We start from the raw sequence: 27,336 nt of genomic DNA on the forward strand, positions 1-27,336 counted from the left end.
CCCCACCTTGCAGTCATGCTTCAAGCATACTAGCAAAAGGGCTCACAGACAAAACTGGGAGAACCGATCTGGGTTATATGTTTCAAAATTAAATTTTATTCTAATTGAAAGAAAAATCTTATTTCCCAATAAGTAAGAAATGTTTGTGTTGGTTGTTCACTATTCTCTATTTATTATTGAAAGAAAAATTCATGTTTGAGACTATATATATATATATATATATATATGTATATATATATATATACATATATATATATATAAAATTATTTATTAGACTTGCCTACCAAGTGTTTGGAGTATCTCTTCTAAAGCTTTCCCTTTAGTTTGTTTACAAGGGACATGTCAGGAGTGAAACAGTGACTTAGCAAGCCAGGAATAGTGGCAACTTCAGTCCTTACAACCAAAGCATAAAACTTTGGTATGTGGAAAACCTTGGCTCAAACTTATCTGACAATGGTTGAAAGAAATAGGACCTTGTCCAGAATTTGGGGACTTCTTTTCCGTGGTTGGATTAACAGCTTGTTTGCTGACAGTCAAGTTATGTGAAAGCTAATAATTAAACCATCTGAGCCAGAGCCCTGGGGACATTTTCCTATAGTTTAAGTATCTGTTGTAAAAACTTTCATTGTCTAATAGTAAATGGCACTTCCCACTAAGTAAACCTAAGAGTTAATTCTCAGTGTCCTGGATGTGGCCAGTTTAGATACTGAATTGATGTTTTTTTGAGTTAATCTTTTTGTTTTTTAACAGAATTTGGAATCTCATGTAACTTAGATTTTTTTGCCTTAGAAAAATATATATCTATAGCTCTATATCTAAAGGCCTTAAAGTCTTCTTGTAGCAGCTGTCATTAACAAGAAGGGGAAATAACCTTTAATATTTCATGTAACCACAGATAGTAACAAATTATAACTAAAATGTATAGCATCTTAAAGGATCTCAAGGGAAAATTCTATTTAGAGATTTAATAGGCTTTGTAATCCAACAACCCGATGATTCTCTTCCTGAGATTGTATATTAAAGGTAACATTTTATTAATCACTCATTTGCATATAGAAAATTGTAGCAGCTGACATCCAATGAGTGATGAAACCAGAATATTGTCTCATAATTTTTTTTCCCAAGTTGTGAGGCTTCCACACTTCTGGTTTTTATTGTACCATTATTATTATTTGTTGCTGTTATATGTAACTCATTTTTTTTACATTGGCAACTCATGTTATGCTCAGAGGCAAATATAAAAATAAATGATAAAGCCAATATGTTTTAAGGTATTCTTAGAGTATTGCCAAGTATAATATTCTGAGTGTAACATTTAAAAAGAAATACATTAAATGTGTACCTCATTCAACCATAACATTTTTTTCTTTTTTTCCCCTGTCTGATTTTTTTTTTTTTGCTTCCCTCTTCTCCTGTGTTTTTGTAAAAATACTTTAAAATAGTCCCAAGATCAGGTAAGAAATGGCACTTTCCAGTGTCCCCTGCCCTTCCCTGGCTCATTTTCTCATTTTTGTTTCCCTCAGCATTGTGCCGTGCTGTGCTGTGCTGTGTTGTTCTGCCATGCGCTTTTCTGTTCTGCTCAGCTTTAGCAAATCAGTTTTGTGATTCTGAGAAAATGAGCAAATAGCTAAATGTATGATAAGAAATGTTACTCATGCAACATTGAATATTTAAGGAATTTCTTTCGCTTAACAAGGTTTGTATAGTGCATGAAGTAACCTGAGAAATTTCCCTGGACTTAGAGAAACCATCTTGAAGAGCTGTTTGCCTGTTGGTTGCATTTTATTTGAATTAAGCACATTGGTATAATTTTAAGAATCCTCAGGCATGTGGTTTCCTAACACTTCCTGTATTTAACATGTAGGGTATACTGATGGCTACAAATAATATAGTTGACCTTAGTTAAAAAACAATTTAATGCTTTCCAGATCCCCATGCAAATAATGTCTAATTTTAGTAGCTGAAATTATTTCGATGTATTAAGGATTCCCAGTGAAGTCTGATGGATTTAATTGGCTCCATCTGCCTAATGTAAGTTGGTCTGGAACAGTTCAGAGTAAGAACTTCAGACAATAAAACAGAGACATCATTAGGCCTTTCTGTTGCTAGCTCCCAGTTTGGGGCTCTGTCCTATAGTTGGCATGCCTATGTAAGTTAAAAGAAAGAGAATGCTTAAAATGTATCAACCCATCTTAGATGTAATTAAAAGCTGAAATTAAAATAAATATGTAATTATTTCTTTAAAATGCTAAATCTTTGTCCACATCTACAGGAATCACCAATATTAACATACACCGTAGAGACCATAACTTAAAGAAATGAGTGTCTGAAAAAAAAAAAAAAAAGAAAGGAAGAAATGAGTGTCTAAGCCGCAGGGGTCCTCAAACTACGGCCCGCGGGCCACATGCAAATACAAATATTGTATTTGTTCCCATTTTGTTTTTTTACTTCAAAATAAGATATGTGCAGTGTGCATAGGAATTTGTTCATAGTTTTTTTTTAAACTATAGTCCGGCCCTCCAACGGTCTGAGGGACAGTGAACTGGCCCCCTGTTTAAAAAGGAGGACCCCTGGTCTAAGGAGGCAAGTGAGTTTCTCAAATCACATCCCTGCGGCAAAATAGAGCCTTGCTGTGAGTACTTAGAAGTTGCACTGTCTGATAGTGTAGCCCCTAGTGGCGTGGCTCTTTAGATGACAATTAAAATGAAATAAGACCTAAAATGCAGTGCTTCAGTCACCAGCTGCACTCCAGGTGCTCGGCGGCCACACGTGGCCAGTGGACACGGTGTTGGACAGTGCAGGTTGAGAACACATCCTTCATCGGGAGAAGTTCTGTTGGACAGTTGAGTTAGAGAATAGAAAGAGAGTTCCTGCTTTTAGGAAGTTTATATAATGTACTTGAGAGAATGGAAGGGCACTAAAAACAGGAATCGCAGAAGGAAATGTTTGCAACTGAAATGGAGGGTGGGAGAAAGAGTTATGAATTATGAGGGTACAGAAGGCCCAAGTGTTCCAGGTCACATGGTTTACTAAGTAAGCTCCTCTGTGCAGGGATAATGCTTACTTTTTTTCTCCTTCTATATCCTGTTATTAATATTTGGCTAGCTGATAATAGCCACTTAGCAAATATTTGCTGAATACACTAAGTAATGACTGTACAGTAATAGTCATTCTGGAGTTCTAGATCCCTCTAAGATTCTGGTGACAGCGAAGGCTATGATCCTAGAAGAATGTACCTCCTCATTTCTGTAGACACTTCGAATAATTCAGGGGCCTCTGTGTATTAATATAAAAATACTCACTTTGGGGTAATCTTTAGTATAGTAAGTGCAGAGGGGGAAAGAAGTCGTTTTGTGCAAAGCAAGGGGTCATTCCTTATTCACCTCTCCTTTGCTCTTTTCCCTGCCTAGTACACACAAGGCCAAGGCCAGAGTCTGACTGAATCTACTGGTAAAGATTAAAGCAGCCACATTTACATTCAGACAGTTTATTAGTTACATAGGCGGCGACAGGTGCCAACGGCCATGGTCCTTGTCTGCCACACTAGCTGAGGAGCCAGTCCTAGACTGCAGCTAAATGGTTTCGTGTTCTGCCACTCTCTTCCAAGGAGGATGGGCAGGAAGCCTCAGGAGGCAATGAAGAGCTGCCTGGTCACGGCCCACCGGGGCAGGTGAGAGGGAGGCCTGTGGGAGATGCCTGACACAGCTCCCCACCTCCATCGTCTGTGTTCCTATAGCATCACAGGTGTCCTGCCAAGGCTCAGACCACCTGCCTGTCCTATGTGGATACGTGCAGGGTTACCAGGGTCCCTTCTCTATTGCTTTTTTAAAGATTGAGATATAATTGACAAATAACATTATATTAGCTTCAGATGTACAATATAATGATTCAATATGTGTATATATTGCAAAATGATTATCACAGCCCTAGCCGGTTTGGCTCAGTGGATAAAGCGTCAGCCTGCGGACTGAAGGGTCCCAGGTTTGATTCCTGTTAAGGGCACATGCCTGGGTTGCGGGCTCGATCCCCAATGGAGGGTGTGCAGAAGGCAGTCGATCAATGATTCCTTCTTGTCATTAATGTTTCTATCTCTCTCTCCTTCTCCCTTCCTCTCTGAAATCAATAAAGAAATATATATATTTTTAAAAAATGATTATCACAATAATTCTAGTTAACATCCATCACCACACATAGTTACAATTTTTCTTTCTTGTGATGAGAACTTTTAAGATCTGCTCTCTTGGCGACTTTCAAATATATCAGACAGCATTATTAACTATAATCGCCATGCTGCACATTACACCCCCAGGACTTCTTTATTTTATAACTGGAATTTTGTACCTTCTGACCACCTTCAACCGTTTCGCCCATTCCCGAACCCCTTTGTCAGTTTTTAGTTTAGAGGTCAATGTGGAGAGTGGCATTTGAGGACATAAGAAAGCTTGCACTCTGGGAAGTTCAGGGGCTGTGTAGAAGATTTGAAAGCGGGTGGAAAGGAGAAAGTAGAAGGAGCAAGTAAGAAAAGGAAATAAAAAAGTGAGCTCACCTGGAATTGAAATTTTCAAGGCCAGAAAGATGGAGAAGAAAATCATGTAAGATGGATTCATAACACTGCTTACTTCCTTCTTGATGCTTTCCCTGAGTAGCAACCATAAACCTTTCGATAATTTAACCCTATATCTAGCTCCCAATACACATAACTGAACTATTTACAGCAGACACAATTTCATTGAATAATGCAAGCTAAACAGATAGGGACCAGAAGGACAGGAGACTAACATAAGGTCTTACCATAGAAAAATCTCTCAGGTTATTAAATTATCTGGAATGATCTGGTTCTTCTCAATTGTCATGTTGGTTTGATTGTCACAGTGCAACATCCAAAGCTTTCATGCATTCCATCTTCTCACAGATTTAACACCAGTTGGCCAAATTTTAAACAAAACCTGATCATGAGATTGTCCAAGCTTAAGAGATTTCCTCAAATATAAGGGATTTTATTTTTGACCATGTGTTTTCAAGAACAACTTTGGTTGATATTTTTAGCCATCTTGCCTGTTTTTAAAGTTGCATGCATTAATTTTTTTTTTTATTCATCTCATCATCATCTACCACTCTTGAATGGTTAACTGTAAATACAACAGCCTCCGCTCCTTCAGTTCGGATAGGTCTTACACCTTGAACAGAAGCTCCTATGCCCGGGACAGCATGATGATCGAAGAACTTCTGGTGCCATCCAAAGAGCAGGTAGGCATTCTTTTTTAAAAAAGTACTCTTTGATTTGTTAAACTTCCATTTGTATGTTTGAATCAAACTCTTTGTCCCGTGACAAGAACTATATTTCTGCATGTTTGATTTTGCATTTGTAAATCTCTCTGTGTTGCCACTGAAAGAAAAAAAATTATCAGCCCAGCTGGTGTTGCTCTGTGGTTGAGCTTCGATCTGGGTTGCAGGCTCAATCCTCAGTGTGGGTTGTGCAGGAGGCAGCTAATCAAGGATTCTCTCTCTCATCATTGATGTTTCTATCTCTCTCTCCCTCTTCCTTCCTCTTTGAAATCAATAAAAATATATTTTTAAAAAATCAATTGTGCCATAAATGGAAATAACCCTCTCTTCCTCAGAGAGTCTCTAAAAATCTCACAGAGAAAAACTCAGAAAGTCCTAGGCAAGGCATGGATCTCTTTTCTCATTTCTAGGTCTAATCTAGTTTAATTTTTAAAAAGTTAATAGTAATAATTGGTAGCTAAAGTTATGTACATTATCCACGTGAATGTTTGATTTTCCTAAACAAACTCTTTGTTAATCTTCACCCGAGGAGATTTTTTCCATTGTTTTTTTTTTCTTTGTTTTTTTTTAGTTGAAGTGGGGATAAAGGGAGAGAAAGAGAGAGAAATATCGATGTGAAAGACACATTGATTGGTTACCTTCTGCACGCACCTTGACCAGGGCTGGGGATCAAACCTGCAACCCAGATATGTGCCCTTGACCGGAAATCCAACCAGAGACTCTTGGGCACATTGCCAATGCTCTAATCACTGAGCAATGCTGGCCAGGGCTTCCTAAACAAAATTTGTATCATGTTGGAATTCGCTACAACTGTTCTTAGCAAGTAAAGATTAGATTGGTTCATGTTTTTGATTCCTTAGTTTCAAAGGTGTGTAATGGGCCTTCTCAAGATGTGATAGTATTGTGCTTTCTACCAGAATCTCCGCTAGGTTTACTTGGTGTTTGGGTGTTTCAATAATTGTGGTTGAATAGATAATTGGTTTAATACAAGAAGTCCCAGCAATGTAGTTCTGCTGCATATGGGCTCAGGATGGCTCATTATTCTAGTAACACACAATACTTGATTGTAAATTTGCATTCCTGAGTTGATGATGGATGAAACTATTTGAAATATAAAGTTAATTTTGAAGGTGTCTTATAATATTGGATATTGTAGATGATTGGTGAAATGATGCTGGACTTATTCACTGCACAATGAAGGTGAATTTGAGCAGATGAATTAGATGATAAGCAGAGAGTCAGAACTTCAGGACTCCTACTTGTCTGGAGATGCTGATTTCCAGACACACAGATGTACATTGTGCTTCACAAGGATCTACAATAAACATTTTATTATTCTACACTCTCTAGAACATTCTTAGCTTCCAGGCCTTACAAGGTGAATACAGTGGCTATTCAGTTTTGTTTAGGCAAAAGCACCCTTTGTGGAATGATTACAGGTACCACAGTTTGTCATGGTTTACGTGGGTGTTAACACTAAAAAAAAATCACTTGTCTCAACTAATGAAGCTAAGGTCTTTGGTGTAAGGTGTTGTCCTGTTGTCAGTTGAGAAATTCTGAGGATCTCTTTGCTTGGTTGGCTGTGGTCATTATTCTAGTAAGATCATCATGATCTCTTGATGTTACCAATTGAAATGAGATGTTCATGGGTACATTGATAATAATTACAAGTGTAAAAATGCCTGTTATTCTCCATATCCTAAAGAAACCACACAAAGCTTATAAAATTGCAGGTGAAAATATATTCGTTGTGTATCAGTGACATTTTTCTCTTTTATCAAATGTGTCTAGTTCTATACTGGAATAGCGAAATCCATGATTAAACTAATTATGGTTTATATTTCTGAATGTGTATTGGCTTTGTGGCAAGGACCTGAAATTGGGATCACAATCACCATGACCTCACCATATTGCCACTACCACCACCATCCATTACTGCCACCATCACTTCCACCACCACCTCTGCCACCACCACCACCATCACCTCCACCACTATTACCACCATAGTTACATTACCTCCCATGTTCAGCACAGCAACCGTAAAGTAAAATACTATAAATATTTGCAGTGTTGCAAGTTTGCAGACCGACTTCTGAGGGTCCTCACACCATTCCCTATTAGTTTTTACCTAGACCTACTTACTCAAGTGGAATGAAAGGGCAGCCTTTTCTCAGAATGAAGGATTTGTGAAAAATAAAGGGTAAAGAGAAGTTTTGAGATAAAACTGATGTCCTTTTGTTCATTTTGTTGCTGGTTCAATTTCTGTGCATGTCACGACACTCCTGTAGAACAGTCAGAGGAATGGAAGGTTTAGGACATCTTGAAACCTTTACAAAGAAGTCTGAAGCTGATAACTGCAGAAGCAGGAAGTTGCTTTCTTTAATGACCACAGAGAATCCCATGGTCTGGCAAGCATGCCTTGTGGAAAGAGCATGTTTAATGAACATATAACCTTACTCCTGGCCACACTCTCATGATAAATTCCCCAGAGATTTGGAAAAAAAAAAGTTTGGAAGGCATAAAAACATTGTAGTGACAGTTGGGGGCATTTGAAAATTTACTGGTTATACTGTTAAGAAATAGTTAATTTTTTAGCAGCTATAACAGTATTGCAGCTCTACAGGGGACTATCTCTATTCCATGCAGGGGTATGCATTGCTGAAGTTTTCAGGAATGAAGTAATTATTAAGTCAGCTATTTATTTTCAAGTAGTTCAGCAGAAAAAAAAAAGTGTATGTGTGAAGAGAGAGAGAGAGAGAAAAGCAAGTGCAGCAAAAATGTAATTGTTTAACCTAGGTGGAGTGTATATGGGTATTTCTTATACTGTTTTTTCAACTTTCTTATTTGTATGAACACCTTCAAAATAAAAAACTTGGAAGAAAGGGGAAAACAAATTCTGAAAGAGGTGTATTAACCTATTTAGTCCCAAGTGTCTCATTCATTATAGAAGAGAGAGAAAAGGCTAATTCTTCAAAAGAGAAGTTTCCAGAGGGAGGAGTCCAGTTACACTGTGCATGACTAGTGAGAAGCATTTACCTGAGCAGCTCATTTACACGCCTTCTATTAAAATTTAAGTACAAGAAGTATTAGTTTATGTCTATCATGCCTCTCAATCTAGATTTATAAACTTCAAAGCGGAGTTTCTCCACAGTATTGATTTTGTCTGAAAGCATGCAAGAGGTCTTCAGTCCTTAGAATTCCTAAAGCCATGTTACTTGACTTGCTGTCAGATTTAAAACTGCCCTGTCATTGCCCAAAGTTGCTTTGACAAGGTAAGGCGGAAAATGAATAAAAATGAACCCTCTGCACACTCTTTTCAGCATGAGTAGACCTCACCCCCACAACGCCTAGTTTATTTTCCTGCTGCTGCAGATTAAGCAGTTTGCACATTAACCACAGTTACAGGACAGTTGAGACCCAGGGTAATTCCCACAGGCCCGCCACCTGTGTGGCTGGAGGCAGGTGTGGAGGCCAGCTCTGGGGAGGAGAGTTGGGAGAAGCAAGTTGTCCTCCCTCCTTGCTGGGCCTTCATCGGGATTAGTCTGTAAACCACTCGGTCCTCCCTCCGCCCCAGTCAAGAATGGACTCTTTGTTTTTTCTTTCACCTTTTAATCAAGAACCACCTTTCGATGTGTTTCTGAAAATTATATGCAAATAAACCACATCTTGCATTTGTCAGAAGATGGTATTTAAAGCAGTGACTCTCAGCCCTGACCACTGGTGAGAATCACCCAATAAACTTTTATTGATTGATTGGTTGATTTTAAATATATCTTTATTGATTTCAGAGAGGAAGGAAGAGGGAGAGCCAGGTAGAAACATCAATAATGAGAGAGAATCATTGATCAGCTGCCCCCTGCATGCCCCACACTGGCAATCGAGACCACAAACTGGGCATGTGCCTGACTGGGAATTGAACCATGACCTCCTGGTTCATAGGTCAGTGTTCAACCACTGAGCCATGCTGATGGAGCACCCAAAGAACTTTTAAAAAAACGATAGCTAAGTTCAGATTCAATGGACCTGGGTGGGGCCTGGGCCTCGCATTTTTCAATGCACCCAGAATAGAAAAGCACCGGTTCCTGGTGAGAGCACACATTGGAACTGTCTGTGGCTGCTTGGGAAACAAGATGCCGACGGAATCAGAATCTCCCTGACGGGATCCTTGGGCATGTGTGTGTTTCTAACGCTCCACGGGCTGTTCTGGAATGGGCTGTTCTGGAATGCGTCTCTAAGTAGGAATCACTGATTTAGAGCGCTCTGCCTGGCATCTTCTTGTATATGACCAGTCAACATCTAATGTATTTGTTTTATAAGCTCAGAGTTGTGCCTGTCAGGTAGTCTTAGAGCAAGCATTCTTGGAAGCATTTCTTTCCAAATAGGTGGTAATAAGGGAAAGAGATGACTCGAAGCTGAAGCCCGGTCTCCTGACATGATTATGGGAGGCACCATCTGGTGCTGCAGTCTGTGATCCAGGTCAGCCAGGCCTCAGGACATCAGTGGAGGACTAGTCATTAGAGGCCATTAGCGTCAGGAGATACGGTGGCGATGCTTATGGTGATGATGGTGAAAACAGCTAATGTTGAGCTCCTATTACATGGCAGGCACTATTCTAAGTTTTACCAGCATTAACTCCTATACCCTTCTCAAAAGTCCTATGAGATAATTTCTTGGATCCATTGAAAAGATGAAGAAACTGAAGTGCACAGGCAGATGCTGTGACTTACCCCAGGGGACACAGCTGGTAAATGGCAGACAGCCACTTGGCCATCTGGCCCCAGGTTGCCTCCTTTTAATACTAATCCACAATTACACTGCACATCTGCATTGCTTAGTGTGAGGGAGTGAGAAGGAAGCCAGCAGAGAGCCCAGCCTTGACTTTCCACCCTCCAGGATCTCATACTTGTTAGTATTCTCAATATGGGTGTGGTACCTCCCTGGCCAGGTGGTACAGTTGGTTGGAGCATCGTTCCATACACCATAAGTCTTGTGGGTTCCGGACACATACCTAGGTTGTGGGTTCAAACCCCAGTCAGTAAGCATATAGAAGGCAACCAATTGATGTTTCATATCAATTTTTTTTCTCTCTCCCTTCCTCTCTCTCTAAAGAAATAAATAAAAAGAACCTATCCTTGGGTAAGGATTAAAAAAAATTAACTACACATGCTTGTAAAAAAATATATATGGGTGTGGTACCATCTTCTTTATCCACTTTTTGCATGAAAGATTATGTTTAGACATGTGTTCTTTATTATGCTTCTTTCTAATTCCAATAATAAGTCCTAATTTAATATGCTTTAAAAGGAACCGACAACTTACATTCAGCAACAAGTCATGAAAATTATGGAGAAAATTATTCTGCTTAAAATTATGGCATATGAGACATCATTAAATGAACGGAAATATTCAACCTTTGCATGAAAATGAGGTAGAACACATGATAGTGGTCTAAGAAAAATACTTAGAAGGATAACTAATTAATTATATTTCCTTTGAATGACCCTAGAAGTAGTTGTAAGACCAAGGGATATATATTCCCAGCAGAAACATTTGCTTCACTATGATTTCTGGTGGTTATTCCAAGATGGGAGGAGAGCAGAAATCACAGACATGGGTTGTTTTTGCCTGCATGCATCAATTCCACTTTCTTTACGTGGGCATCATAGGGTCTGATGCCAAAACTTCTGCCCCCACTCATTTCTCAGTCATGTAGTTGAGAAGGGGTTGAAATCCCTCCCTCCTCCAAGGATGAACCCCAAACCTGGCCCTTCAGAGCATTCCTTTCCCTAGATTACAATAATGACGTTAGGAAGAAATGTAAAATCTTGGCCAGTCTAATGAGACTTAAATTTGAGACTTTGTCTAGCCTTTTGGGGATTGCTAAGCTATGACAATGATGTAAACCCAATGCTGCTAGGGGTGCAGCATGCAGACCAAGGATCCCTACCATCTTTTGAGCCATGGCTGGTCTCAGCCACACCTGTAGTTAGTACCATCCAGACTTTCCCACTGTATATACAGGTAAATTAATCTCAATCTCCCCCCCTCTGATGGCACCAGCCCCAATCACTCCGTGCTGTCAGCGTGTGGGAGTTGTAGCAACAGGAGCAAGGCTGCAGGCAGACAGGGGACCGGGGGGCCGCGGTGCCAGCTGATCGCTAAGAAATGAGCACCTTTGCCAAAACCGGTTTGGCTCAGTGGATAGAGCATCGGCCTGCGGACTGAAAGGTCCCAGGTTCGATTCCGGTCAAGGGCATGTACCTGGGTTGCGGGCACATCCCCGGTGGGGGATGTGCAGGAGGCGACTGATCGATGTTTCTCTCTCATCGATGTTTCTGGCTCTCTATCTCTCTCCTTTCCTCTCTGTAAAAAATCAATAAAATATATTAAAAAAAAAAAAAAGAAAAAAAAAAAGAAATGAGCACCTTCCATTTCCTTTCCGTTCTGTTGATAGAGGGGCAGTATGTTAAGGAGAAGAGAGAAATGGGACAACTGTGCAACTCTGTCCCACTAATTAGATTGCTTTCATTTTGTAGACTTTCTCTCTCAGACCAGATTTACCCAAGTGTTTAATGCCTAAGAGGACAAGTGGCAAGGATTAAAAGGGTGACCAGTTTAGAAGGCTTAACAAAGGCAGTGGTAACAGTTGCATTGGCTGTTTGAATGGTAACTGTGGAGAGGACTCTGTAGTTAATATTATATTATACTAGGAGCCCAGCGCGCAATTCGAAATCGCGTGGCGCTGCCCACCCTCAAGTCGCCGGTCAGGCCCTGCCTTGCTCCCTGGGCCCCATAGCAGCCACGGCCACTGCTGTTCCGGCCCTGCCTCCCTCTCCGGCCCTTGAAGCAGCCGCGGCTGCTGCTGACCAGGCCCTCCCCCAGCGCAGGCACGTGGAGGCCCCTGACGCTGCGCGCACAACCTCCTCCTGTCCGGTTGACCCGTTAAGGTGTCCCAGTTAATTAGCATATTTTTCTCATATATATATAAAATATTATACTAGGGGCCCAGTGCAAGAATTCATGCACCTTGAAAGGAACTGTGGGCCATGAGGCTGCAGTGGGCACAGGGGCGGGTCTCAGCCCATCCTCCGCGCCCCCACCCGGCCCCTCGCACCGCGGGCCCGGTCCCCTGTCTGCCTGCAGCCTTGCTCCTGTTGCTACAGCTCCCACACGCTGACAGCATGGAGTGATTGGGTCTGGTGCCATCAGCAAATGCAAGCAGTGGCTGCTGCCCCGATCACCCCTCAGGAGCAGGGGGAGGTGGAGAAGTCCTCAGGAGCAATCAGGGCCGGCAGCCACTGCTCACACCCGCTGAAGGTTCTGAGCAATCAGGACCGGTGTGAGCGCTGGCAGTGGGTACGAGTGGCAGCTCTGGCACTGGCAGCAGGTGCGAGCACTGGGTGGGACTGTGGCATGTGGGAGCAAAGAATTTTCAGTAACCACCAGAGGCTCACCCCGATGATGGCAACTGGTGCCCCACCTTGGTTTGGCACCCCTGCTCACCTGCTCCACCATCCCGCCGCAGCCGACACCTACCATGTTCTGCACTCTGCCATCTGCTGCCCACACCCACCATGTTCTGTGCACGACCCTGGTGGTCAGCGTACATCATAGCGACCAGTTGTTCGGTTGCTCTGCCATTCGGTCTATTTACATATTAGCCTTTTATTATATAGTATTAATAGCCTTATGAGAGCCTTCCCCTACCTGGAGGCGATTGTCACATTGTAACTCTTATTTACCTCAGAGCCTAGGATTCTAGCTCCTTTGGGTTAGATGGGGCCTTTTTTGAGGCTAAGTAAGGATGATCTCATGTATATTTAGTCATAGATTGTGTGATGTACTACTTAATATGTTAGTAAGTCATGTGCAAATTGGAGGGTTCTACAGGAGAAATTGCACATATATTTTTTCAAGACCTAGCAATTTTCAGTTATCTCAGTAATAGAAGAACAATGCCTAACTCAAAAGGTTGGTTATGATAATAGGTTTCCTTCTCTACCTCTCAAGCCCCTTCCACACACTCCTAAACCCCATACACACACTCTTCCCCACATCAGCAGATTTACCTTCCCGCAAGTTTCTTTCATTTACCCTCGTTTCTCAGGGGCTCTAAAAAATGTGCATGGTGGCAAAAGGTAGCCAGCCTGGGATTAAAGATTTGCTAGAGATAGTCCCCCACAAGATAAGCACCTTTGACTACTGACATTTAATATGCTGCTTTTCTCTTCCAAGTGCTTCGCCAGCATTACTCAGGTGATCCGTTCAACATTCTGGCAGATTGGTCAGCAAGATTACAGATTTTTTTTGTCAATGTTGTGACTTAAGCTAGTCTAGTTGCTTTAGGCATCTTGAGCGGGATGTTGATGTTTTAACGCTCTCAGCTTCCACCCTGACCTTGATTCACCTTACTTTGTTGAAGTTGGTAGCTAAGTTATCTGGAAATCAATCAGATTGGAAGTCCCAAAGAACCCAGCCTCATTCTGGTTTAGTAGTCTCAAATAGGTCTTAAGAGGTAATAATAGTTGACTTCAAGAAAAGAAATACTTAAAAAAAAAAAGGCTGCTTTAGTAAGCCTTTAAGTTTTACTTGATTTTGCTGCTTGAATCAGGTTTTCTTTTATGAAATTCTTATTTTAAGATATAAAACATGATGCTTTGACATATGTATACATTGTGAAATGATTTCCACAATCAAACTAATTTATATATTGCCTTCAATAGTTATCATTTATTTTGTGTGATAAGAACACTTCAGATCTACTGTCTTAGCAAATTTCAAGTATATAATACATTATCATTAGCGACAGTTACTATGCAGTACATTGGGTTTCCAGAACTTATTCATCTTATAACTGAAAGTTTATACCCTTTGATCAATATCTTCCCTTTCCCCGCACTCCACAAGCCTCTGGTAACCACCATTCTGTTCTCTGTGACTATGGATGATATATTTTTTTAAAAGATGGCATTCATTCTTAAAAGAATTTTTCCAAATAGTTGTGCTGAATGCCAAAACAGACCTACTCTCTATGTCGGTACCAGCTTGCCATTTCTTTCACTTAATATCCACTCTCAATCACAATAATTACTGGACTTAGCGCAGTACCTGTCACAACATTTTGTCAAATTAATCTTCTCATTTCATGCTTTCGCCACCTTATGAATTAGGTATTATTATTGCCACCTCACAGTCCAAGAGACTGGGGCTGGGAGGAGCATGTCACTCACCAGTGTCACCTTAGATGGCATGAGATGGTAGCACTGAGAAGAGAATTTGTCTGATGGCTACTTGAACCCATTCTGCTGACCACTAAGCTGCAGGGCCACTCTAATGAGGAAGAGTGGCAGACCTGGGTAAAGCTAATTCGCCTCAGGAAAAGTTGTCACAGCCAAAATATCCCTTTGCTTGTTAATCCAATAGTTATTAACATCTCGGTAGTCTGATAAGACATATGCTATCCTAAAAAGCTACTAAGATGGCTGCAATGTTATTAAATTTAAGAAATAAATAATCTTCCATTGTAACAAACAAACCTGTGAGTATTAGCATGATTATTATCTGTGCTTTTGTTTGCATAGCAATTTAGAATTTCCAAATTGCTTTCGAATTACTTGGGTCATTCGTCGTCTCAGTGACTTTGGGCAGTTAATATTATGTACCCGTTACCCTAGTGCAGAAATGGAGGTTCAGTGAGGTTGTTATGACTTGCCATTCACTGGGCTATGAAGTGACACAGCCCAAGTCATCTATTCTATGTCTAAGGCAAGGGTGGGAACCTTTTTTCTGCCAAGGGCTATTTGGATATTTATAACATTGTTCATGAGCCATACAAAATTATTAACTTAAAAATTAGCCTGCTATATTTGGGCAAGCATTTAATTAACTCACCCCTAATGCCTAGGCAGGGCTGGACCAAATGATTTCTTGCCTTATACGGCCCTCTGGGCAGACGTTCCCCACCCCTGGTCTAAGGGAACTGACACCCACGTGGGTTCCCCTGCCCTGGTCCTGTCAAGGCCTCCAGTTAATCTGTTGGCTTCCGGGGCACCAAGGTTCACAGACAAGAACTGGTGTCATTCAACATGGGGGGCTGACAGCAGCCTGGAGAATCATCCAATACTGGAGCTAAGATTTCTCTTTCTTTTCCTTGCACATACTTTCTTGTCTCCTGCCTCTCTTCTTCCATGCCTGGACATTTATTTCCAGACCTGGGCCTTTGGGTGTGTCCTCGTTTGTAAGGCCAGGGCGTCCTTGCTCTCTTCTTTCCTCTGGTGAATAGGGCTAGTGAGAATCTATTTTGGGAAAGTATTAAGCTCTTGGAGACAGTGATATCATCATTAGTCAGGCTTTGGACTCTATTAAGTAATATGCATTTTGATTTTAATAGTATCTTTGATATCACTGCCAACGTTGAAAATGATGTGCTTACTTGTATCATTTTTGACATGGAAGTATAAGGTCTTACTAAGTCAATGTGAATGTTTCCTTAATGTAGTGTTCTCTAAAGCCAGCCAGGGGTGGGTTTTGACCTTGTTTTGTCAAATGTTCCCAGTTTCTCTCTGAACTTGAGATTCCTCATCTGTAAAATGGGTATATTACCTCCCAAAGCTTCCATGTTCTGAGGACTCAAAGAACAAATGAATGGAAAGGCCTAGTGATAACTGCTGTTAACATGGGAACGTAGACATTTTTGAGTCAGTAAATAAGACTGAGGCATTTATAAGACGCATTCTTTCTGAACGGGCTCTGTTGATTTGGTGCATACAACTGTAAGTGGTCAGCGCTGACACTGGAATACCTTTACTTCTGCTGTTCTTTCCCCGCAGATTACCAGATTTTGAAAAGCAGAAACTACTACACATTTAAGGAGACGCTGTATTTTCAGGCCAACATTTGGTGCCAGATTTTTGATGTGTGTTTTAATTTAATCTCCATATCAACCAAACCTCAATTTGAAAATGAGAGAACTGAGACAGAGAAAAGTTAAGAAACATGCTAAGGGTCATGAAATATGCAAGTAATGTTGGGCATCTCCAAAGGGGCTTTCAATAATAAAGATAAGGAAAGGTCTGAGGCAAAATATTTTATTTATTCCTGATGAAGGCCAGCTTGAGGCCTGGCTTAGTGTCTGAGCCAAGTGGGTCTGCTAACTGAGGCTGTGAAATTGGCTGACGCCCTGCCCAGAGGCCAGCATCACCAGCCCAGGCGCACCCGTCACAGAGATGGGTTTAGGGAGCAGAGGAGGACGTCTGTGCTCCGTGACCAAGCTCAGGCCCAAGAGGGTGAAAATTAGATCTGAGCAGAGCCTTCCCAGATACCTTTCCCAAATTTACCACTCAGATAAATCACTTCACATTTTAAGGGTCAAAAGGAATACCAAGGGATAGGGAGAGGCCCAAGCTACACGATGGAGTTGCCATTCCAAAATGGAAAGCTTGGGAGTGGGAAAGACTCGTTCTCCATTACAAGTGGCAAAGGCGATTTTCAGATCCAAGTCTGTGACTAAACTTCAAAGTCAATGTTTTCCATTAAACCCTGGAAACACCCCTACTTGCTGTGGGAAACTCAGGAGCCAACTCTGTTTCATCTCTTTTAACCATCATCACATGTGATGTCCTATTTATCATTTTAAATGTCTATTTGATCCGTAACCAAGTAGGGGAAAGCTCTCTGTTGGTACCATGGTGCCATGCACAACATTTTGAAATTCATAATGTTTGTGAAAGTAAACAGTTCAAATTCCACATTTCAGCTTTAAGTAAAGGCTAATCTGTAGAAATAAGTATTCAGAGATGGGTCACTTGGAAATGAAGCTACCAATTCATTCTCTTTCTGTAAAGACCATAAGCTCCGTTGAATTGCTGTATTTTTTATGTAGGTGGATGCACTGTAGGAAGAGCATTTTGTGTGTCTGTATTGAGGTTATTAAAATTGTTAGGTCTTCCCATAAACCTAAGCAGACCGCTATGAAAAAAATAACTGGGACCAACACTGGGACATTGGAGCTGATTGTTTTAAACAAGTATATTTGTTCATTATACATCCGTTCATCTGTGTTAAGATGGAGTTTCAGTGAGTGGCTAAGAGTTGGGAGGGGAAGGAGTTGGGAATAACTCGAAGGGGTGTGGAATCCCATTGTGCTGGCGTACTCTGGCTTCGATAAATATTGCATGACGGTGCTGATACCTTTTTGTGTGATATATTCATTGTTTCAATAATTAATGTCACCAGTGCATGTTTCTAAGCCTGCCAAAGGTAAATAATTTACTGTAATTACCAAAGAAGAGTGATATTATTTATTTATTAGAACTTTAAAAAAAATGAAAAGGGTCCTTTGTGAAAAGTAACCTCAGGGCCTCAAATGCAGAAGTTGCAGTTTGCTGAAAAGTAAAGTTAGTAGTGCCACCCACTTTCTATTGAATATTTGGCCCTGCTCTGAAGCTAGGTTACTTGGGGTCTCCAAAAGTCAGTAAAATGGGTAAATAAGGCCAGACTAGAATTAACACCTGAGCTTCGGTTTACCCGCATAGAATGTGGGGACTTTCTGAAGTGATGCGTTGCTCTGTTGGGGTTAGGACCTTGGATCTGTGGCTCCTATTAACACCATTCATTGCACATTCGTCCACTGAATGTGTCTTCTCTCACTGAATGCTGAGAAAACTGTTTTTCATTCATGTTTGTATTTTTCTAGGATCTAGATAGGATAGTGGCTTGCACATAAGTGCTCTACAATTCTCCCCCGCCCCCCAATTTGATTTCCCAATTTCCCAATTTTATTTCAGGGCTTCAAAAAAAAAATCTTAGTAATTCAGAGTAATTTTTTAAATTTTAAGCTTTATTTAAAATTATCGAAGTTTATATAAGCCAGTAAAAAGTCATGCCATTTTACAAGAAATACTCATTAGGGGGAAAAAAAGTATCTTCTCTCCAGAGACAAATGCTTAGCATATCTTTTGAGACTTTTATTATACACTTTCATGTCTCTAAATAATATGTATGTTGCTTCTTGGCTTTTCCTCATTTCAGGAATTTTCTTTTTATTGACTCACCAAAATGGAAGATGAAACTCTCATTTCTTAAACAACTCTTCTCTCCCGCCGTATATACTTCCCACCCACCCCCACTCCCCCTAAACCATTGTATTTTATTTTGGTTATACCAGTATGTGTTTAATGCATCTATTGCTATGCCTACGTCATGTTATTTACAGATACGAAGTATGTTATGATTGCATTTTCTTTTTGGTACAGTATTTGCTTCCCCTAAGTTTTCTCGTTTGGTTGTTGCTCTCTGTACAAATCACTAGTCCAACCCACACACTCCTCCCCAGTTGTGAAAAATCTCCTCTCCAAATGTTCGCACTTGTTAGGTGATCTGTAAATTTCATCTTCTGAATTCATCTCCCCTGGAGCTTTCTTAGTGGTCACTAAGAAAGTAACGGAGCCCTCCTGACTCCTCCTCCATTGTCACCATGGAAACTCCCTGTTTTTGTATTAGACCCTATGTCTCACTTGGTTTAGACCTCTGTTTTGGTGGAGTATATCTTTCAATAGTTTCCTTTACAGAGTGCATCAGATATATATCTTTTTATGAGGTTTCATATATTTGAAAATAATTCTACTCTTAATTTTCATACGTTTTGTTCATTTGGCTGGTTATAGATTTCTGGGTTGAAAATCATTTCCTCTCAGGACATTGAAGGAATCTCCATTGCCTTGCCTTTAACTTCAGTTTTTGCTCTTAAAATCTGGTAGAAGTTTGTCACCTGTGACCATTTTCCTCACTAAAATTTGGAGAATCATTCTGTTTCTTCAAGTTTGGAAGCGGGGTTTATATTTCTCTCTAGTTCTGGTCATTCTGTGGGTCCTTGTACTCTGGGAACCTGTCGTCAGCTCTGGGAAATTTTCTTGAATTAATTCCTTGACTTCTTTATTTTACTATTTTTCTCTTTTTAGAACTTTTTCCTTTTTTTGGAGAGGGACAGAAGATTTGAAATTCCTGAACTGATTCTCTGCTTTCTTACATGTTCTCTCCTATTTTTTATTTTAATCTCCCTCTTATTTCCAGGCATTCTTTTCAACTTTAATGCTATCATATTTGTTACTGTCTTTGGTTCTGTCATTTAATGGAGCATCAGTAGGAAGCAACTCTTGAACAGGACAAAAATTGAGATTGATCTTATTTTTGGTCTGGGGGATATCTTATCTCAGATTTAAAACATTCTTAGCCATTCTCTATTCAAATATAACTTTTGCTTTATTCTCCTCTTCTAAATTACACTTGTTAAAATTTTTCACTGTGTTGCACATGTCTCATACTATTTTCTATATTTTCCATTCTCTTTTAAAAACATCTACCCTTCATTTTGTATAGTTTTCCATTTATGCTTCCAATTCACCAACCCCATTTTCTGTTGTGTCTAGTCCGGAACTAACATTGTATTTAGAACTGGACAAATGCCCATTCGATTCTTTCTTACATGTATTCCATACTCTGTTAAATTATCCTCTTTTTCTTTTCTCTCTCTCCTTATTTTCTTAAACATACTAGTCATAGTTACTTCAAGTTCTTATTAGCTTACTTCAAAATGTAGGATGACCCGGAGTCTATAGTATCTGGGTGTGTTGTGTTTTTTTCCTGTTTTTGTTCATGCCTGGCAGTTTTGTATTGCGTGCTGGACATGATGTGTGAAACAGATGCAGACACGGCATGCCCCATGCTGCTCTAGGCCTTCACAGAGGATTCACCCTCCCTCTGCTTGGCAAACAGTGGTGGCTGGCTATCTAATCCTATCGGGAGTCTGCTGAAATGAGGCTGGTTTGCAGCTCTGCTTAAGTGGAGACTGCCTCTGGTTTGTCCCTGGCCCCTTGGGGTCTTTACTTAAAACTCTGGTGTGATTTTCCAGTCTCCTCTCCCGACACGTCCCAAACTCTCAATCTATTTCTCATGAAACTGCCACAAAGCTCCCTGAGCCTTTCGGACTTTCTGGTCAGCCTGTTCTGCACACCCCAGAATTCCGCCAATGTCCTAACGGAGAGCACGCTGGAGGCATCCCAAATCTCCACCTTTTGATTTTTCTATTCCCCAGCAACAGCCTCTGCAGGTACAAAAGCCCCCATTCGGTCTGCACTGGTAATTGAGAAATGCCCTCAATTTAAAAGTAGCAACAAAACGCCAGCACGAGTGTTGGAGACCTTCCCCTCTCCCAAGTCCAGCTCCTCCAGTTCACGCCCCAGCTGTTCTCTGCGGCACTCAGACATGATTTCCATATTTATCTGACTTGGCGGCAGCAGCAGGCTACTCTGCCCCACTTGGAGACAGAAGTCGTCAAGACTGAATGTTTTATTTTCCTTTTGAAATTTGGGAAAGAATTTTACAACTGTTGTAGGATTAATTTGAAGATGTGTTGAAGTGCTTAAAGGCATGGTTAGAATTATTCCTCGATTCCTCTTGCTATGCCAATTACTCCAGATGCTTTCTTAAAGGATTGAAATAACCTCTATTTTCCAATTCTTGAAATGTCTGTGTAGACCAGTAGTGGAGTGTATATAAATTATTTATTGTGAATGTAGACTACCTGGACTGATAGAGATATACAGGTATATTTTGTAAGTGCAGAGAAAACCAATGTCTTGTGTGGGTTGTTGATACAATCTATCATTTCCTTTTCCAGCACCTAACATTCACAAGAGAATTTGACTCAGATTCTCTTAGACACTATAGCTGGGCTGCAGACACCTTGGACAATGTCAATCTTGTCTCAAGTCCTGTTCATTCTGGGTAAGTAACCGAAAGGCACTTTTCTTTATCCTGTGAAGCTAGCATTGCATTTAATATTGCAGTTATGAACTCATATTGACAAACTTTATTTGTATGAAATATTGATCTTCTGTAGGACTTAATTAGTGAGTATATGTGGCATACTTTATAACTCATTAGTGAATATTTTTAAGCAAATGTGTATATCTATTTTTATTAATAGAGAAGCACAGTGTTAGAAAGGAAATTCATTAAAGTTTTCCTGGCAATGCTGGTACATTTCTAGGTCTTTAATTTTCCTGATCAATTAAAAATATTATGTATAGCCATTTCTCTTAATTTTATTTTATTCAAATGAAATTTTCCCCTAAATACCTGACGTGATTTTCCTTTCTAATATATATATATATATATATATAATCTTTCTATTAATTTATCTCATTGTTTTATTACCCACCTTGGGGTTCTTGGGTTCCCCAAGACAGAACTCAAACAGAAACCCCAGAGACATTTCCAGACTGATTTTATTAAGCTTGTGCTCAAGTACAGAGGAGGCAGCAAAGGGCCTCTGAACTGACTCTGCTTGGCTGATTTTATAAGCTGGGGACAAAGTGGACAGACTTTTTGAAAAAGGCGGGCTTGGGGAATTTTTCATTTCAGGGTTGGGAGGACTTGCCTTTCCAGCCACCTGGCCTGTACCTGCGTTTCCGCCTGCAGCTGTGGGGGCAAGGTGGCAGACTGCTCATTACTGCCGCTCTCCGAAGGTCCTCTAGAGTCAGAGCTTGGTCCACTGTGCATGTTTAAGCAGGCCAGGGAGACAGTCAGCTGCCTCTTCGTTCTTGAGTACAGAGTGGAGGGTGGTGACATTTTTGTGGTCAGCTTATCACCAAATCCATGCGGCCATCTAGTCTCGCCTTGGCTTCATGGCCGCCTGGTATTTTCTGTCCCCTGCCTCACACCCCTGCGCGGTCTCAGTTTGACTTGCTTTGGCGCTTTGCTTCGAATGATAGATGGATTTCACTCAAAAGTTTAGTTTTTAAATTAGCAGTAAACTGTGGTGTTCTTATATTTTTCTCATATGATAGAGGCCTCTGATTTGACAAATGATCGGTTTTGTGTGATTTTCCTTTAAAAAGAAAATGTAAACTTGAAGCCTCTAGATCAAGTGTGGTCCCCTTCTGCATTTCTGGAAGGAAGTTATAATTGTGTTAAATGACAATTAGAAAAGAGAAATGGGTTTCTAAAAGAATGTAGAGAAATCCACTTTTTTTTTTTTTAATTTTTTTTTTAATATATTTTATTGATTTTTTACAGAGAGGAAGGGAGAGAGATAGAGAGCTAGAAACGTCGATGAGAGAGAAACATCGATCAGCTGCCTCCTGCACACTTCCCACTGGGGATGTGCCCGCAACCCAGGTACATGCCCTTGACCGGAATCGAACCCGGGACCCTTCGGTCCGCAGGCCGACGCTCTATCCACTGAGCCAAACCGGTTTCGGCGAGAAATCCACTTTTTAAAAAATGAATGTGCCACGGTATGTCCATGAGAAGTTCTGTGGTGAGAAGCACATCAAACAGGCCTCACTGCTGCCCCGCCCCCAACCCCCTCCCCCCCCCCCCCCAGCAAAATTTGAGGCCGGTGCTAAAAGCTGAGCTGCTTCGACTGCTAAATTGATAATCAGTGTATTTTTAGATAATTGGATTCTTTATCTGTAGGTCACCAAAACCTGGGGTAAGTGTTCTCGGTACACATGGAATAGAAATAATGCATCCGATAGTGAACATGGTTCCAGGTATTTTCACCTCTGAAAGCGGCATGTAGGCCACACATTAGTTGTGATCCAGGACAAAGGCTGATTCATTTGGAATTAAATAAATGATCAGTCATTAACACTGTAGTGCCTTATGTGTTTCATGAAGTGTTTGCTGCTGCTTTTCATTAAAATAAATTGTAATCGCTAATTTACCTTGTGCTTTTCATGTACCTGGCATTGTGCTAAATGTTTTACATGTATGGTCTTATTTAGTATTTATTTGAGCTAGAATGACACGGTGAGAGGTTTTACTCATTATCCCTGTTCTACAGATGAAAAGTCTGAGATTCAGAGTAATGGTGCAGGTAATTTACAGCATTCTACAGTATTTATAGTAGTCTTATGGAGCTTAGCTTGGAACACCACAATTCTGAAAAACAGAAGTGTCATTCCAATGGCAATGATTTACATGAAAATGCTGTATGTATAAATGATAAACTACATGATGGTCTTTGAGTCATTAACATTGTAATTAACTAAATTAGAAAAGCCTTCAATTATAGTAATGGTAATTATTAAACAGCTAACAATATCTATAAAATTTCTAGTAGATATACGTGAGTCTAAAATTGCAAAAGCAAAAACAATCAGAGTTGACAAGGAAAATGTAAAATACTTGGCATACATTTTGTGGGCAGACATGTTGAAGAGTTTTTGGAATCAAGCTTGGTGAATGTCACCGTGTTACAAAGAACTTTGTACCCTCTACATGGGAAAGAAAAGTACTAGCCATTAACTTATTAAACTGAGAGGCTGAGGAAGCATAGGATAATAAAATCAGAAATGAACTTTTGCATACATTAGAGACAATGAAGTATTTGAATATGCAAATTATCTCTGCTCCTTGAATTAAAGACAATAGACATGTGCAGGAAAGCGAAAATAATGACAGCTAATATGGGCTTATTTGAAAAGAAAAATATAGGCTTGGTATATACTTGGAAATATTTCATTAATGCTAGGTCTATGGAGTAGCTTGTTTATGGCAAGTATTTTTCCAGGTGGTCCCACAAATGCCAAATGCTTTGGTTTCATGTTCTGATGGTTTTTATTTTTCTTTTGCTTATCATTGACATTTTCTGTTGCTTGCTTCTAATTATCTTACATTAATTTTTCCCATTTGCTTTCTAAATTATTTTGCAGCTATTCTTCTCCACTTCCTCAGTATGATTCAAGGTGATAACTTGTCTTTTATGTGAACCATTCTCTTTTGTATTTTTAATTTATGTGAACCCCCCCACCCCCGCCCGCCCCACCTCCCGCAGTTAGATTGTGTCAATGTCTGTAGTGTATCAGCATTTGTCCTCTCGCTGTTCCTAAAACTAGAAATATTCATGTGTTAATTTTAGGATCATTTGTATAATTCCTGCTTTAATTTAAATAATAAAAGATACAACGCACATGATTAAACATCACCTTTTAATTTGTTTCTGTAAGTTATATTGCATGGAATTTTATTTTATACAGAATATGTAAGGAACGAGTTTGGAAAACAAATCACTCTAGTTTATAACGTGATTGAATAATAGAACCCATATTCTGCCTAACATGTACTCCCACCTTTCCCCAGTCTGTGGGCTCCATAAAGTTGAAAACCTTAGAACAATATACAGTTGGTCATGAGCTCCAGCTCCGCATGGGGTGCTATCAAAACACAAAGAGGCTCTTCCAATTTGTCATTAAAATCTCCTAAGCCATGTTTCTTTTTCCATTTGGTTCTGATATTCTTTGTAGCTGGGATATTTTTATATTGACACTGATTACCTTCTTACACTACCTTCAGACTACTTAGCTACAAATGCTATTTTATTTATATATATTTTAGTAACCAAGTCTGGCCTAGGCAGTTTCTTAGCACGCTTAACTAAATAGTTTTGTTCGTTAGTTCATTCAGTAAACGTGTCTTGTGTGTAGGAACTGCGCTCGGCTCTGCAGGAGGAGCAGTGAGCAAGGCCGACCTGATCTGAATGACTGCCTGTCTATCTCATTGAGACTCAGCTGCTTGTTGCCAGGGCATACATTGCCCTCCCAGTGTCAACACCCCCATGTTCATTGTACTGATACCACTGAATTTTCAAACCCAGAGTTAGTACTGAATCATTTTTCCATCCATTCTCTTCCTATGATTCTCAGTCACAAGTTGGTTTTCACCGTTAACTGCTGGGAGAGATCAGATTTTGTCTGAGACCTCCTTGCCACATTATCTTTGTTACTGACTAAAAGTGGTTGTTAAACATGTATAGGTGTAAGAAAATGTAGGCTCCCAGCGTAGGTTCGTGAGCTTTGCATCATCTAGCACTGGAGACAGTTCGTGTGGACATGTGTGTAAGTGAGCACGTATCTTTGACTAGGAAGGAGTGCTTTTTTGTTTTGTTTTTTTTGAAGGGGTCCATCTCTTCCCCTCAAATGTCACAGTGGCCCCATCTCTCAAAGTAGGTATAATGTTATGGAAAACATAAATTAACTCAGAAGAAAATGGCTAAATCCAACATGAGCAAAAAGGGCGTGAAGTTGATTCCGCCCCACTGATGACCAGTAATGGTTCTGAAAATCGGATTGGCTAAAAAAATGACCTCCGTGTGTCTCTCTCCATGGGGATAGCAAGTCAGTTTGCTTTTTTGAAGAGGTTGCTGGTCAAGAGGCTAACTCTTTCGGAAAGGGTCCCCAGCTAGGATTTCCAGCCAGGGTCCTAAAATCTATTTGCAGGATTTTAGAACTGTTTTTAGATGAATAAATGATAGAGGATTTTGATGGATGGGATAATTTTTTCCCTAAAATACTGCAGGTAGTCAAACAATTTTCTCATCATCCACATTTAATGCTGTTCCAGTCTCAAGCACATTTTCACATGTGAACATGTGTCACCTGTCTGCCGTGCACCCCTCCGTGTGTCGAGTTCAGCACTGTGGCCCTGGGGGGAGAACTTGCCGGGGGACTCCTTGCCCTGATGTGACAGTTAATTTCTTTACATTTTCATATTTTTCTCATTAGCTTTAATGTAGAGGTCAATGACAGAATTATGTAGTTGAGAGATATTTTCTAAGAGGTCTAAGTGATGATATTTGTATTGCTGTACAAATACTCAAATGTAGGTTATTTTAAAGCCAGACTTATATTTTAAAGAAATCAAATCCCTTTCCATCAAAATTGCCTTAGCGACACTAGTCATCTTCTGCTTTTATTATTATATTCTGCTTTGTGATAGTAAAAATTAGAGTGCTGGTCTGAGTAAATATACATTCATTTTTATGAACTGTACATGTTAAGACATACTGTGGAGTTTCATCTTACCTTTCAGAGCTAGAGATTCCATAGTCAGCAAATGGCTACAACTATTTGCAGTTAAAATGATCCTTGAGTACAGCTTACAACACCCATAAGAGACCACATCCGGTGGTTTTGTTTTTTGTTTTCAAATGCATGACAGTCCTTTAGCCGGTTTTTATTCCCGTTTTGGAACCATCACTGTTCCTTCCCTTTGAGCCATTGACGAAGTGGTCGGCTTCGCCCAGGGGGCCGTGTGCCACCAAAACTAAGTTGTCATGTCTCATTTTGTGCCCAGCTCACAAGTTCAATGCATGTTTGATGTGACTCCACCGTATTGACTTCCGATTTATTTTTAAAGAGAGGAAATGATAGCTGCATTGTCTGTCACTTTAAACTTCAACGTTTAATTTCAAAACCTCCTCTGGGAGATGGCTTATTTCTGTCCTTGATTTGGCCTCTGATCTTCTCCCTGCAGGTTTCTCGTGAGCTTCATGGTGGACGCGAGAGGCGGCTCCATGAGAGGAAGCCGCCACCACGGGATGAGAATCATCATCCCTCCACGCAAGTGCACGGCCCCCACCCGAATCACCTGCCGTTTGGTAAAGAGACATAAACTGGCCACCCCACCCCCCATGGTGGAAGGAGAGGGACTAGCCAGTAGGCTGGTAGAAATGGGTCCTGCAGGGGCCCAGTTTTTAGGGTAAGTTATTGTGTCGATCTTAACCTTGGCCCTCATAACCACATCTTTGATTTTTCTTTACCCTTGACTTGAGAAGTTAGCTATTAAAATGGCTTAGTTGGACGGGCATTGAGTGCACCTTTTGTGAAGTGTCAGAGGTCACAAAGCTGTGTAAGTCCGTGAGCTCATAGGCTGATCCTCCCCTAACTCAGTTTGCCGGTCAAAGCTTTTACTAACCCAGAAGCATGTTCTCTGCTCAGTGAGCGCACGGAGCCCCAATGCCACCCTTAGGTTCAAGGCGCCATTCTTCGGGAAAATAAATATGGGTGCTGGAATTTTATCACCGCGTTGAATAAATGGCTACTTTGGGTACATGTTCTTTTATGAAGATCACTGCTGGGGGAAACAATTCATTGTGATATGGTATTTTACAAAAAGAAACACTAAATTGATTTCATTATCTGAGGTGGCACTTGGGTGCAAATCAGGCAGGCTCTGTCGTGACGGACAGTTTGTTCACGGTTTCCC

At 40.4% G+C, this 27,336-nt stretch overlaps 1 protein-coding gene across 1 annotated transcript in view; it reads left to right on the top strand.

Moving 5' to 3' along the window:
• Positions 1-27,336, top strand: part of ANK3 (ankyrin 3) — a 294,328-nt gene that overhangs the window by 206,199 nt on the left and 60,793 nt on the right. Inside the window, exons 25-27 of the mRNA XM_081104730.1 lie at positions 5,145-5,247; positions 20,963-21,069; positions 26,605-26,829. Coding sequence (XP_080960856.1) covers positions 5,145-5,247; positions 20,963-21,069; positions 26,605-26,829 — 435 coding nt within the window. The remainder of the gene's footprint in view (positions 1-5,144; positions 5,248-20,962; positions 21,070-26,604; positions 26,830-27,336) is intronic.

This window comes from Myotis nattereri (assembly GCF_964212035.1).
Source record: "Myotis nattereri genome assembly, chromosome: 13".
Taxonomy (NCBI): Eukaryota; Metazoa; Chordata; class Mammalia; order Chiroptera; family Vespertilionidae; genus Myotis; species Myotis nattereri.